Below are 13,786 nucleotides of genomic sequence, written 5' to 3'. Positions count from 1 at the left end.
TTCATAATTCAAATTAATACTAGTGAAAATTAGCGGAGAAATACAGCTTTCAAAATATCCTCTTTATGTCTCTTTTTGCATTATGAAGCTATGACGCTTCATTTTAACCTCAAGAAATTTCAGGAATGGATCAAATGGGTAAATCATTGCTAATTTGATTTCCTGGTGCAATATAAGTAATAATACAGATATATCCACAGTGATAGTGTTGGCAGCATATGCAATTGTTACAAAAATAACTAAGCTGAGAGAGAAGCTGGGATAAGTATCTTTCACAGATATCATTCCAGCACTGACATAAGATCTTCAAGTGGCCTTGGGAAAGTCACTTCACTTCTCTGTCTCAGGTCTGGCCTGAAAAAACAAGCATTCTGTACTTTAAAGGACTGCTGCAAAAAACATTTAAAGAGTTGTTTGCAAACAAATAGATAGCAATATCCTTTGTGTAGGGATACTTATTTATACGCTGAACAATTGCACAGAAAAGAGTGAGTTTAAGGGCCTTTGTAATCTGATATGTGGCCATTCATATGGATGGTTAAAGACTATGCAGGGTGAAGTAAGACTTCGATAACTTCACAGACAAGTCCCAGATTCTTTGGGAGAACAGGCTGCCTGCCAACAGCTCTCAGAAACTTGTAGACAATTTGAGAGCCACCTGGTGCTGGTGAACCAGTCAGAAGGCAAAACACAGGCTGTGTTGCAAGTTTCAGAGAATGTAACCGAATACAAATAACAAGTCTCTAAGCTCTGCTGTTTAACAGGATTGCACAGATTACCTAAAATACTTACCACAGCCTAAGTACCCACCAAAAGCCTAGTCTCAGCACTAATGCATGTATGGAGTTTTTAGTATGCGAGCTTAGCAGTTTCTGTTTGCTTCTCCTCCTTTTATGTTTTTGGTAAGAAACTCTTGAAAATAAGAAAATTTACTGCTTTGTTCTATCACGGGTTAAAATGCTATATATGTAGCTAATTTGCCTGTAAGTTCTCCTAGAACTCTGTTAGTATAACTAAAAAATTATGATGTTATTTATATTGCAGTTCTTTGTTAAAAGGGGCTGTGAAAGTATATGTAATATCACAAGGAAAACATTACGTTCTCTAAGCAATTCAAGCCTGCATTTAGACATGGCAGATATTGCACGGATTTTACAGCAGAAATAAAAAAAGGGGTTTACCATTTGTAAAAAATATCTGTAGCTTCCAATATTCTTCTTCGGTTAGAAATTTCAAGTCTTTCTGGCGTTCCTTCAATAGATCTTGTTTATCCAAAATCCATTGTAAGCTAAAGGAATGGAAAATAATTTCAGCAACTCTTTATCAACATTATACTGAGTGTCTCCTGTACAGACTATGAATTAAGGCTCGGGGCTAAAGGGCTTCTAGCCTTTAACCAAGCCACACAGTCTTCTCAAGCAAACATTCACCAGGGTTTTCAAAGTTAAACAACTGGGGGAAAAAACAAAACAACAACAAAACAACAAAACCACAAACTACCACGGGCTAAGATCAGCCTCTACCTGTAGCAAACTGAGCTGGCTGTGCAGCTCTTATACCCCGTCAGTCACTAACAAGGTTTAGATTGCAGTCAGTACATCACGGGCACTATTCAAACCTCGACGCACTAAGCATGAAGAGTTTTAGGGCAGAATCACTGAATCAATTAGGTTGGAAAAGACCAGTGAGATCATCGAGTCCTACCTGTGACCAAACACCGCCTTGTCAACCAGACCAGGGCACTAAGTGCCACGACCAGTCTCTCCTAAAGCACCTCCAGGGACGGTGACTCCACCACTTCCCTGGGCAGTCCATTCCAGTATCTCACCGCCCTTTGAAAAACTTCCTCCTAATGTCCAACCCAAGCTGACCCCGGCTGCCCTACCGCTGGGGGACAAACGTGCCAAGGCCCCAAGTGCCCGCACCCGCCGCTGGAGCCCCGGGCGGGGACATCGGGACGCGACCCCTGTCCCGGAGCGCCAGAACGCTTCCCAAGCGGCGGCGGAGGGGGGCCGGCTCGGGCCGCTCCGCACTCCAGCGCGGCTCTAGGCAGGGCGCCACGGCTCGCAGGCCCCGCCGCCCGCCCGGCGCTGCCCGGCCGCCCCGGGCCTCCCCTCAGCGCCGCGCCCGCCCGGCCCCGCAATGAATGGACAGAGCGCGGGGACGGCCCGCAGAACCCGCGCCCCGCGCCCCGCGGCCGCGGCACCCACTAGTGCGAGCTCTGCCAGAAGTTGCCGGCCATGGGAAGGAGCGGAGCGGAGCGGGGAGGAGCGGGGAGGAGGCGCCCGGGCCGCGATGCCCCGGCCCCGCCGCCACAGCGCCGCCACCCCCGCGCCGACAGCAGGAAGGAGGAGATGGCCGCCGCCGCCGCCGGCCGGCAACACGCGGCACTGCCAACCGTTCCCCCGTGCGCGGGTTCCGGCCCCCGCATCCCCGCTGGCTGGCACGGGGACACGCACTGGGTTGGGCTGGGAGCTGGGAGGGACTTTCCAAACCCATACAGTCTGACCCCCGTGCCACGGGCAGGGACACTTTCCTCCAGACCAGGTTGGTCCGTGCGCCATCTAACATGGGCTCGAGTGCTGCCAGAGATGGGGCATCTCCAGCTTCCCTGGGCCAAGTGGCGTCCATACCAACCTGTGCCTCACCACCCTCGCAGGAAACAATGTCTTCCCTATGTCTAATCTATACCTCCCTTTTGTCAATGTAAAAACACTGAGGTCTAAATTCAGAATCGGGATTGTCCCAGTTGTAAGGTCCCAGTAAGACCAAGAGCTTACTTGGCCTGTTCTGTCTCCACCTCACCTAAATTTCTCTTTAACTTACATATTCCCAAGGTTTCAGGGCTCAGTTTGCTCCGTGCTGGAATTTTCCTCATTGGAGAGAGCCTCTAGAAATATTTTTTTTAATCGTTATATAATATTATCATTATAAACTTAAAATATTAACAGGAAGAACATGAGCCCAAATCCTTCACAACTTTCTTTTCATGCCCTTTCCCGTGGTGGCTTTCAGCTTCTGAGTGGGATCTGAGATGTATCAATATCACGTATCAATCATCTGCAATGTATCAGTGCAGGTACTGCTGGCAAGGTGGGATCACAGCAGGAGCTGTGGGTGCCTATACCTGCACTGCAGCGGGATGTAGCAATCCTGGCAGGGTGAGCAGGGAGGGAGGGATGATGCCCTCATTTCTTCAAGCAGCGCTGTCACTGGGGCAGCTACATCTGAGTTTTGCGGCAAGATAATTAAAAAAGGACCTTGCTCACCAGGTGAGCAAGCCTGCCTGGTGTTTGGCAGGGCTGGGAGTGAGTAGTCACCGATGAGGGACCCTGGTCATGGCTGCCGGGAACGATGCAGTTGGAGACCAAGTGTCCATGCTCCTATCACACCCCAATGCACATTTGAGGAGGGGGCTCATTAATGCCATCTAGCAGCATGTAGCAGTGCCTGATGGCCCTGGGAGGTCTGAGAAGGGGTTCTGGGCCATGGGCAGGGTGAGAGTGGGCCCTGGGAGTAGGCAGGGACATCCAAGGCTGAGAGTGCTCTCAGGACCCTCATGTATAGAGCTTGTGGATGGTGTGCCAGCACAGATGCAATAAAACAGATCTCTTTGTTCCAGTGTGAGACAGTATTTCACCCAAGAACATTTGCATTAAAGCTGCTGTCTGAATCATTAGGTTTTGCACTTTATTGCCTCAGCTTTCCAGAGCAGTTTCCTAATTTGCTAATTTACCCAGAGTGTTATAAAGGTGAAGCTCCTGGAGTCTTGAAGGCAAGCTATGTTCACTGGTGCCAGAAGTTACTTTCTCTCATCCTCTCCTCTGTCCTCCACATGTACTGTATATAAAATTAATGGATTGAGTAAGTCAGTCCCAGGCCCGTTGCCTGTTTCCACACTCTATTCTGCAAAGTCAACGGTCTGACTTGGTTAATTCTAATGAGGACCCTACTGTGGCAGAACCTAGATCAGGGGATTATATCCTTCCTCATCCAGAGAAAAATATGTGTCTTATACTGGGATGAGTACTCATCCCTCTTGCAAGCCCAGTTTTCAGGGAAGAATGTAGACAGGAAGGGAAAGGCTGCCTGGACACAAAACATATAGACAGACAGCAACTGGTAGTAGCTGTAGTAAAGCTGCAGCCCTCGTGGTCTCCCCATTCCACCATGAACACAGGCTGGAATTTAAATTCATCCCTACACCCACAAAAGTCAGCAGAGTTTCTGCCAGTAATCATAGTGGCAAGAAGCACTTCCACAGGGCAGATCCTGGGCAGGATGAAATAATTCCTGGTTTGTCCTGCTGGGAAGGTTGTGCATGGTGCTAATGGTTGGCAAGACCTGTGAGCCCATTAGGACTAATTTTTGCAACATCTGAGAAAACCTGTTCTCTGAAATTTAGGTATGCCTTGTCCATTCACACTAAGGATACCATGTGAAGAGCAGCCTGCTTGCTCTTAGGGATTCTCCTCACAGTGGGCAAACTCTCTCCATCTCTGTCCACCACTTCAAGCATCTGGACTTCATCAGCCTGAGCTGAGAGGCTGTCTACAGAGCCAGAAGTAAAATATCCTGCAAGGCAGCCAACCACCATCACCAATAAGCAAGGAAATTTCTCTGTTCAGCCCAACTTAACATAGGAACTTTCTACATATTCACTAAGCAAATAATTGGGAAGATAATTAATGTAGTTCTGGGCATCTTTTGGGCTATTCCTATATTCAGAAATATATGAATATATTAGGCAAAGACGAGCCTGTCCCTGAAGCATACAAGATGTGATTCATTTGGGCTTTGCCTTGAAACTGGCTGGGACTGGGGACTGAAAGCAGTAAACCAAGAACTTCTGGGTGTCAGGAGCAGCAAGAAGCACCTAGTGATGGGGCTTAAACTGAAAGGCTTTTCAGACCCAGTCCCACAGAACTCTGCAATGATCTGTTGCTGATGGTGCAGCTAATGGATATGAATTAGGAACTATGAAGAGGGAAGATGCACAGGATAAGATGGAGACAGTGATGTTTCTAAATGTCTTTGATGGCAGAATAGGACACCTTTCTTGACATGCCAGAGAGACTTTAGATTAGAGACCCTATTTGTAACTAGGAATGTAAGGAGGGAGGTAGGGAAGAAATAATTTGCATACCCTTTACTTTTCCCTTCATGCAAGGACACATGATGGGAACCACAGGCTGAGTTTTGTGGGAAGTCTGTGGAGGCTCTCTGACCTGACACCTTTCTCTAAAAAGCCATCCAGACCTTGCAGAGTATGGGAGAAAGACTTTACTCCACTGTGTCAATGTCACAAAGAGGGGAATCAGATTGCCAGCACATGCCTTGGATCCCAGCCACCCACAACTGCATCACACACAGCTTAGCACAGCACCCAGGAGCTAGCAGAGAGAGAAGCTGCTGTACAACAGAGAAGCATGTCATTTGCCTCACTGAACGTACTAGAGTAACCAAAATAGCAGCAAATCTCGTGGTGCTGCTTATCACATCCAGCGAACATCTCTTTTTTATTTTTTTGCCATCTTTCTCTACCTGACCCCTTGCCTTTTTCCTGCTGTGATTTTGTACCAGCATTTTGTTACTTCATGTTGGTGATTTGGCTTCTGCATGATAAACAGCCATCTGAACATGAGCCAGCAGTGTGCCCAGGTGGCCAAGAAGGCCAATGGCATCCTGGCTTGTTTCCTAAATAGTCTGGCCAACAGGGCTAGGATAGTGATTGTCCCCCCATATTTGGCACTGGTGAGGCTGCACTTCATGTCCTGTGCTCAGTTTTGGGACACTGACGTGCTGGAACTTCTCCAAAGAAGAGCAATGAAGCTGGTGAAGCATCTAGAGCACAAGTCTTATGAGGAGCAGCTGAGGGAGTTGGGATTATTTAGCCTGGAGAAAAGGAGGCTCAGGGGAACCTTATCTTTCTCTACAGCTACCTGAAAGGAGGTTGTAGCCATTATCTTCTCCCAAGTAACAAGTGACAGGACAAGGGGAAATGGCCGCAAGTTGTATCGGGGGAGGTTAAGGTTGAATATTAGGAATACTTTCTTTACCAAAAGGATTGTCAAGTATTGGGAACAGGCTTCCCAGGGAAGTGGTGGAGTCATTATCACTGGAGGTATTTAAAAGATGTGCAGATGTGGCACTTAGGGATGTGGTTTAGTGGTGGACTTGGCAGTGCTTGATGATCTTGATCTCAAAGGTCTTTTCTAACCTAAATGATTCTATGATCCTATGCTGCAGAATGGCAGGAAATAGTTAGTGGGGACTGGGCAGGAGACTTACCATAGCTATGATAAACATCATTGCTCCACTGCACACTGGGCACAGGGAACAACTCTCCTTGCCCTGTATCTGGCACAGCGGGGGCTGTCTGACACTGCTGGAATGGGAGCACTTGGCACTGCAGAGTCTTGCCAGATCCACTCCCAGACTATCCTTTTCCCAACAGGACAGACCTCATATTGCATGACCCCATTTCACAGCACAACAGCAGACCACACCAGTACCAGAGTTATGGAGGAGGAAACCCTTCCTGCCCCACAGACCCAGAGAGAACAAGGACTCCCTGGGGTGCACATTGCCCTGCTCAGCCACCCTTCTGGTGCCCTACAAGAGGACATCCTGCCATGCTGGAGATCCTCCCTGCAGCATGGCAACCAGGAGGCTCCCAGTGCTTTGGGGGATCCTTCCCAGCCCTGCAGCATCTCTTGAGCAAAAGAGCAAAGGCTTCTTTTGACTGAGGCATGCTGGGGATGCCCGTTACCAGGCCAAGAGTCGTGCGGCTGGCATGGAGCCACAGTGCAGGGGGGTTGATGGCCATGTGTGGTTTCATTTGTTTCTTGGAGAACGTGGATGCCACTGTGGCTCCATGTCCCTGGAGGCCCAGCTGGGAGGTGTTTTCCTGGACAGGGGCATGGCGGGGGGCAGACAGGGCAGAGCTTTTTTCCCTTGACATTGCTTTCCAGCCTTTCTTTTCCAGGAGCTGTGTGGGGGATCGCTTTATTTACCATGTCCTCTCTGTGTGTTTCTGTCAAAATAAGAAAATGAAGATTTCATGAAACAGATGTGCAGTGCTGCTGTGTGTGCTGATGTCTCCTGATCAGCCTCGGACCTGGCTGCTGCTCTGAGGGACATCCAGATATAGGATGAAAAAATCGCAGCCAAGAACCTGCAGGTAAAATTATACTTTGTCGTATTTGTGAGATGAAATTGTCTGTCAGCTCTTGCTGATCTCTTCCCCCTCTGCCCCCCTAATAAAACCTGTCACAAACATATTGAATATACTTAATAGTCCATTGCTAGACATAAATATACACAGGATAGTTGGATAGATTTTTTTCCCCCAAATAAATGCTTCTTCCAATCCACATCTTATAAATAACATGATAAATATGATGATGCACAGTCAGGTTTTTGTTCATGAGTCCTCCTCCACAACTGGAAATACGTTTTCTTTATCCCTTTTCCTTAGTTGCACACAAAAAACAGTCTCTAGTAATACTCTCAGGTTTTTCACATTTACGTATTCATCTAACAACTGAAAAGAGTACATATCTTTTCACAGATCTGACAATAAGCATTCCTGTTTGCCCTCTGCTGTTTAATATCCCCTCAGGAAATGAATGAGTGGTACAAAACCAGATTTCCTGACTTTAATCAAGCTTCCACAAAACATGCTGAGAATGTGAGACATTTCAGGGAAGGAAGAGGAAAAGAAGTGTAAGTGGAATTGAAAACCCCTTCCAGCTTATCTTATGTCACTTCTAATGGAAGCCTTTGTTATGATTTCGCTAAGTTAGGTAATGTGACAGTTGTCTGATATTTTTGCCAATAATGGTGGTCTTTTAGGCTATATTTTGCAACAGGGGAGGTGGATTGGAGGAGTGGTGGCCCTGGATGTGACCCCATGTTAAGCAAGCAGGAAGTATCAACAAATAATGTTTATACATATGAAATAAAAATTCAGCTGCTCAGTAATGCATCTGAACATAAGGATCCTGCTGGTTTTGACTGACAATTTCAGGGGCAAAGTATTTATATTGGAGAATTTTTTATTTGAAGCACCCTTACACATACTTCGCCTCCCAACACACACACACAGAACACAGTCTTGCAGAGGCAACCATTTAATATTTTACATCGAAGACATTCAGGATAATTTCATTAGATGAGGGAAAGATTTTAGAATAATGAGGGTTCAGTTTACAACATGAGGATAAATAACAAGAGACAGAGGTGTTGTAAAAACTTCTTGATAGGGATAGATAGTTCAGGCACCTCCTACTGACCTTCGCTTAAAATAATTTTAAAAATCATCAGCATTCCCACATAGTAGCCTGTTATTTCAATGGGTTTTCCTTTCTGGGTCACAGACACTCTAGCATTTAACCTCACCTCCTCTCACTAAAATACACAGCAGGAACATATGCAGGATGGAATAGCATATCAGTATTGTTTTGGTTTGATCTGTTTTTCTCCTCTGGTCAGCCTGAAATGCATCCTCCACTCCAATGGCTCAGTCTTTCCATGTGGGAGTCAGTGTGTGGGCCTGGATCCTGAGCAGCCCACCAGGCCCAGGCTGAGACTGGTATTCAGGCTGTCCTTCAAGCCCTGGGAGCCACACAGATCAACCTGCAGGCCAGACACTGGGTGGCCCTACACTCACATGGAGCATGTGACCCATCAGGGAGGTCTTTGCCTCCAGGAAAGACCAAGTTCCCAGGGTGACTCCTGACTCCCAGGGGATCTCTGCTGGGACATGAGTAGGGGATTGAGGGTCTCTGAGGTAGCCTGCACCTCTCAGGGAGAGTTTGCCTCTCTCTTACCTCTTCACAAATGTTCAGTTAAACAAAATTAAGTTATGGGCAATGAAAGGCTTCCTGAGAAGTCAGGAGGCTGACCACGGCTGCTGCCCAGCCAGGACAGGGGATCTCTATACCTGCCCTCACACTCCTGGGTGCCCTTCCACACCCTAAACAACTTTCCATAGAATCACTGAGGTTGGAAAAGACCTCCAAGATCCTCAAGTCCAACCTTTGAACAAATAGCCCCATGTCAAATAAACCATAGCACAAAATGCCATATCCAGTTGTTTCTTGAAGACTTCCAGGGATGGTGACTCAACCACTTTCCCAGGCATTATGTTCCAATGCTTAGCCACCCTTTCAATGAAAAAATTCTTCCTGATGTCCAACCTGAACCTTTCCTGGAGCAACTTGAGGCCATTTCCTCTTGTCCTGTCACTAGTTGCCTGTGAGAAGAGACCAAACCCCAGCTTTCTGCAACCTCCTTTCAGGTAGATGTAGCTGTAGAGAGCACTAAGTTCTGCACTGAGCCTCCTTTTCTTCAGGCTGAACAATCCCAGCTCCCTCAGCCACTCCTTGGAGGACTTATTCTCTAGAGCCATCACCAGCTTTGTTGCTCTTCTGTGGACACGTTCCAGCACCTCAATGTCTTCCTTGTAGTGAGGGTCCCAGAACTAAACAAGGACTCAAGGTGCAACCTTACCAGTGCCAGGTACAGAGGGATGATCGCTTCCCTAGTCCTGCTGGCCACACTGTTTCTGATAGAAGCCAGGATGCCCTTGGCCTCTTTGGCCATCTGGGCACACTTCCGGCTCATGTTCATCCAGCTGTTGACCAGCACCCCCAGGTCCTTTTTACATTGGGCCACTTTACAACCACTCTTCTTCCAGCCCATAGCACCACATGGGATTGTTGTGACCGAAGTGCAGGACCCGGTACTTCACATTATAGAATGCCATAGGGTTGGCCTAAGCCCATCAATCCAGCCTACCCAGATCTTTCTGCAGAATCTTCCTATTCTCCAGCAGATCAATGCTCTCACCTAACTTAGTGTCACCCACAAACTTACTTACTTGGCCCCCTTGTCCAAATCATCAATAAAGATATTAAACAGAACTGACCCAAAACTGAGCCTTGGGAAACCCCACTAGCGACTGACCACCAACTTGATGTAGCACCATTCACCAGCACTCTGTGGGCCTGGCCATCCAGACAGTTCTTAACCCAACAAAGAGTGCACCAAGCTGTGGGCTGCCAGCTTCTCCCGGAGATTGCTGTGGGAGACAGTATCAAAGGCTTTACTGAAGTCTGGGTAGAAAACACCCGTAGCCTTTCTCTCATCCACTAGAGGGTCACCTGGTCATAAAAGAAGATATTTTGGTCAAGCTGGGCTTGCCTTTCCAAAACCCAGGCTGGCTGGGCTTGATGCCTTGGTTGTCCTGTACATGCCGTGTGATCACACTCTGTTCCACAACCTTCCCTGGCACTGAGCTCAGACTGACAGACCTGTAGTTCCTTAGATCCACCTATGACCCTTCTTGTAGATGAGCATCACATTGGCTAACCTTCAGTCACCTGGGAACTCCTGGTTATCCGGGACTGATGATAAAATAATAAATGATGGAAACTGGCTTGGCAAGAAGAGAAAGAGAAAGCAAGTCTGTCCTGAGGGCATAGATTTTTGCACTGAGCTCTTGGCCCTTCCAGAGGAAATGATGCTGCTGTAAAATGGAGGTGTCTTGAAGTCTACCCACCCACGAAACACCAGGGATGCTCTGTTACCACTCCAGGCTTACACAGGGGCTTTCCCCACCTCTGCGGGACCTCTCCTTCCTTTCTCCAGTTTTTCACTCAAAAACCTGCATTTTCCCCCTGGAGAACTGTTCCTCCACGTTCAGCCCAAGCTTCCCACCATTGTGGCAGTTGTGTCGCTTTTATTAACTCGAATAAAATGAGGAACACTTATTTTCTTGCTTGACTCGATCCCGTGGGACTTTGGGAGCCGCATTTTCTGCACGACTTCGTGAAGGTAACCTTGAAGCAACTCGGCAGGCGGGAGAGGGCTGTGGCTCCTAGTGAGCGCTGCCGAGCCTGGCCAGAGGAGAAACACCCCCTTCCCCAATAAGCCTCTGACATTACCGGAGAGAAATGAGCGGAAAACAGAGACGCGAGTTAATTAGTTGCATCTTCGCCGGATCACGCTTGAGAGACGCTTTTCCGAGGGCAGGCTTCGCTGCATTGCTCTATCTGGTAACAAATGGTTTCTCCTCAACCCAGAAGCTCAGAGGGGGCTTCTGAAACTATAGAAGTGAGGAAAAACTATACAATCGAAGAGAGAAAATATATCGCTGCTGCCTTATATAATTCCGTGTCTATATCCCCCCGGGCAGGTTTCATATATGACAAATACACACATATTTCATGTGCACATCTTTTCCACCCGGTTTTGCGGGCTCTCAAAGGGAGTTTGAGAAACTGCCGTGTTCTCGCCCCAGGTTCCAACCGCCTCCAACACAAGCCACCTCTAGGGCCGGCTCGGAGGGGCCGTGGGACAGGAATGCTGCAGCCTGCCCCTCGACAGCATCTCGCAGCCTCTCCGCGCAACATGCGCGGCCGCGCTGCGGACCCCGCGGCTCCGGGCCGGCTTCTCCTCCCACGGATAAACTGCGGGGGGAGCACCGGTGAGGTTGATATTTATAGGAATTGAGAGACACGGAGAGAAGGGCTGGCTGAGACCACTGGCAGAACGGAACGGGGTGACAGCTTCAGGCGGGCCGTGATAAAAATCCGGATATTTCGCGTCCTGGGAGCTCATCCTGGCAACAAATTTATTTTTGATCTCCCGAATTTTAATTTTTTTTCTTTGCAAGGTTAAGTACTAGTGGAAAATCTCAGCCCACCTTCTACGGGACGCCCGGACTGTAGGAGGGGGCCGTCCTTTCTCAAATAAAGCTGTCCAGAGTTGTGGGGGCTTCCCACGGATGGGGCAGGGCTCAGCCCTGCAAGCTGCGTGGGCAGCGGGTGCGGACAGCTCGGTGTGGCGTTGGCAGCCCCGTACCTAGGAGTGCGACCACCTCGGGGGCTGCCTGGAACGCTGACTTCCAGTCATCACTTATTCCCTCCACGTGGGCTTCCGTTTGCAGGAGGTCCAATCCCACGCTCATCCAAAAGCAGTGTCTGTACCTGGGGTTGAGCCCTTAAGCCCGGGGCGCTGCTCTGGCTGACACAGACTGTTGAAAACTTTTCCTCAGCAGTAGCTGAACATGCACAGTCCATCTTTTTGTTTGTTTGTTTTTTTCTTTTTTTCCAAATACCTCGGGACTCGGGTTTAGAAACAATGGTGGCAAGTCATTTTCTCAGGAAGAAATATCTGTACAGTGGGCATCTTAATTTAGCTTTAAAATCAATGATTCAAAAGAAGGAGTTGGTTCGACTCTGATATTTTGAGCTGAGCACATCTTAATTCAAATTCCATTTTAAGGGTTCATTCGACAAATAATTTAAGATGGTCAGTTTATTAAGAAGACCCCTCTGCCAAATACCAAGCCGTGACAGAAATATTCAAATACAGGATTTTTCCCTCCTAGCTGTGGAAGAGCTAACCCTTCTGTATATGTGTGCCCGAAGTGTGCCCTTGTTTTTTCCGTGTGAGATACACAAAGTGAGACAGAAACTTTCAGGTTAATCTGTCTTCTTCTTCGAAATGCATATTTGAATATTTAGACTGAAAGATGATGACACTGGGGCAGCTGAGGGCAGCGGTCCACAGGCGATCAGGCAAAAAATATGGAATAATTTTATTTAGATTTTATTTTAATAGCACAAACAATGAATAGAAAGAACAACATTACATGTACAGGCTATAACGAAAAATTATTTTTGACAGATGACACCTACAAGTTTCTTTGGTCTTATAACTCCGAATCTGTCAGAAATGCTGCATATTTCAGCATCAGAATGTACAATGGCAAAATAAATAGAAGAAAAAGAACTGTACTTCTTGGAATACTTGATAAGCCTTAGATAACGTGGATTTAACCTGCGATATAAGCATATCTAAATCAAAGAATTTCTTGTATCGAATATCTTTATTGGGTAAAAAAAAAAAAAAAGAAAAAAAGTCAAGTCACAGGGACTAGAGAAAGACCTTTCAGTTTGTCAAATTCATTAATTAGAGAGCTGCACATACTAGAAGAAGATGCGTTTTCTTGCTCTGCTTCCCACCCCCATCAACAATTTCACCATGAGGGTATGTTTACCAGAGTGTAACGAACCGTTTCCGAAGGCTGCATTTTTGCTAAAGTTCTTTTTTTTTTTTTTTTTCTTGCTGATAGCCGTATCTTGAAAAGTCGTATATTCAGCATAAAACGGCAAAACCCTTAACAACATTATATGCGCTCATTAGGAAGTCAGCTCTCTTATAGCCCTTTCTCCTGCTCGCTGGCAAAACCTCTCTTTCTCCATTTACACTGTTACCAGCCAGCCAGCAAGCTCTTCTCTGCTCCCTGGTGCCACTGCACAGAGAGATCTTCCTTCCAGCAGCTACCATTTTTTCATCCCTTTCTCTCTTCCGTACCAATGATTTATTTCCCCTGCCTCTCCTCAGATCAAGCGCTGGATTCGGTGGGAGCTTAACAGGCAGAACCACCACCGTTTTCACCTCCCGACTACCGAACCGAGGGCGTCCGCCGCTGGAGCGGGTCGGCGCCTTCCCTCGTCTGCGCCCCGGCTCCCCGCTCCTGTCCTGGCACTGATGGCACTTGCTTCTCCCGAGGTCCTTGGCATCCTCCTACGAAACATAAGCTCCAGCTATCTCGTTGCTGTTACCATACTATAACGCTGCCCCTCAGGGAGAAGATTTACAGAAATTAAGTGCCTCGTTTTACAGCTGCAACTCTTCTGTAAACACAGGGCTGATTTTAAAAGAGATGAACCTCCGTGTAAGCTCTTGAGTAAAATGCAACAAATCTACA

The 13,786-nt window shown here is 47.4% G+C and overlaps 1 protein-coding gene and 1 long non-coding RNA gene across 4 annotated transcripts in view; one reads left to right on the top strand and one right to left on the bottom strand.

Moving 5' to 3' along the window:
• The window catches only part of CCNC (cyclin C), a 17,295-nt gene extending 14,965 nt beyond the window's left edge, over positions 1–2,330 (bottom strand). For 2 of the 3 annotated variants that reach the window (XM_064649905.1, XM_064649906.1), the window contains exons 1-2: positions 2,211–2,330; positions 1,182–1,288 (exon numbers count right to left, since the gene is read on the bottom strand). In XM_064649905.1, coding sequence (XP_064505975.1) covers positions 1,182–1,288; positions 2,211–2,242 — 139 coding nt within the window. In that variant the 5' untranslated portion in view covers positions 2,243–2,330. Of the gene's footprint in view, positions 1–1,181; positions 1,289–2,210 lie in introns of those variants that run through there. The other variant, XM_064649907.1, reaches the window with a different exon arrangement.
• On the top strand, positions 2,299–13,786 carry LOC135411822 (uncharacterized). Its single transcript, XR_010429333.1, has 4 exons — positions 2,299–2,547; positions 7,050–7,183; positions 7,625–7,728; positions 13,420–13,786. It is a non-coding gene; the product is annotated as an uncharacterized LOC135411822 (long non-coding RNA).

This window comes from Pseudopipra pipra, chromosome 3, assembly GCF_036250125.1.
Source record: "Pseudopipra pipra isolate bDixPip1 chromosome 3, bDixPip1.hap1, whole genome shotgun sequence".
In the NCBI taxonomy this organism is placed as follows: Eukaryota; Metazoa; Chordata; class Aves; order Passeriformes; family Pipridae; genus Pseudopipra; species Pseudopipra pipra.
Note: the sequence above shows the minus strand (reverse complement) of the source record. Positions and strands in the feature narration are given on the sequence as shown.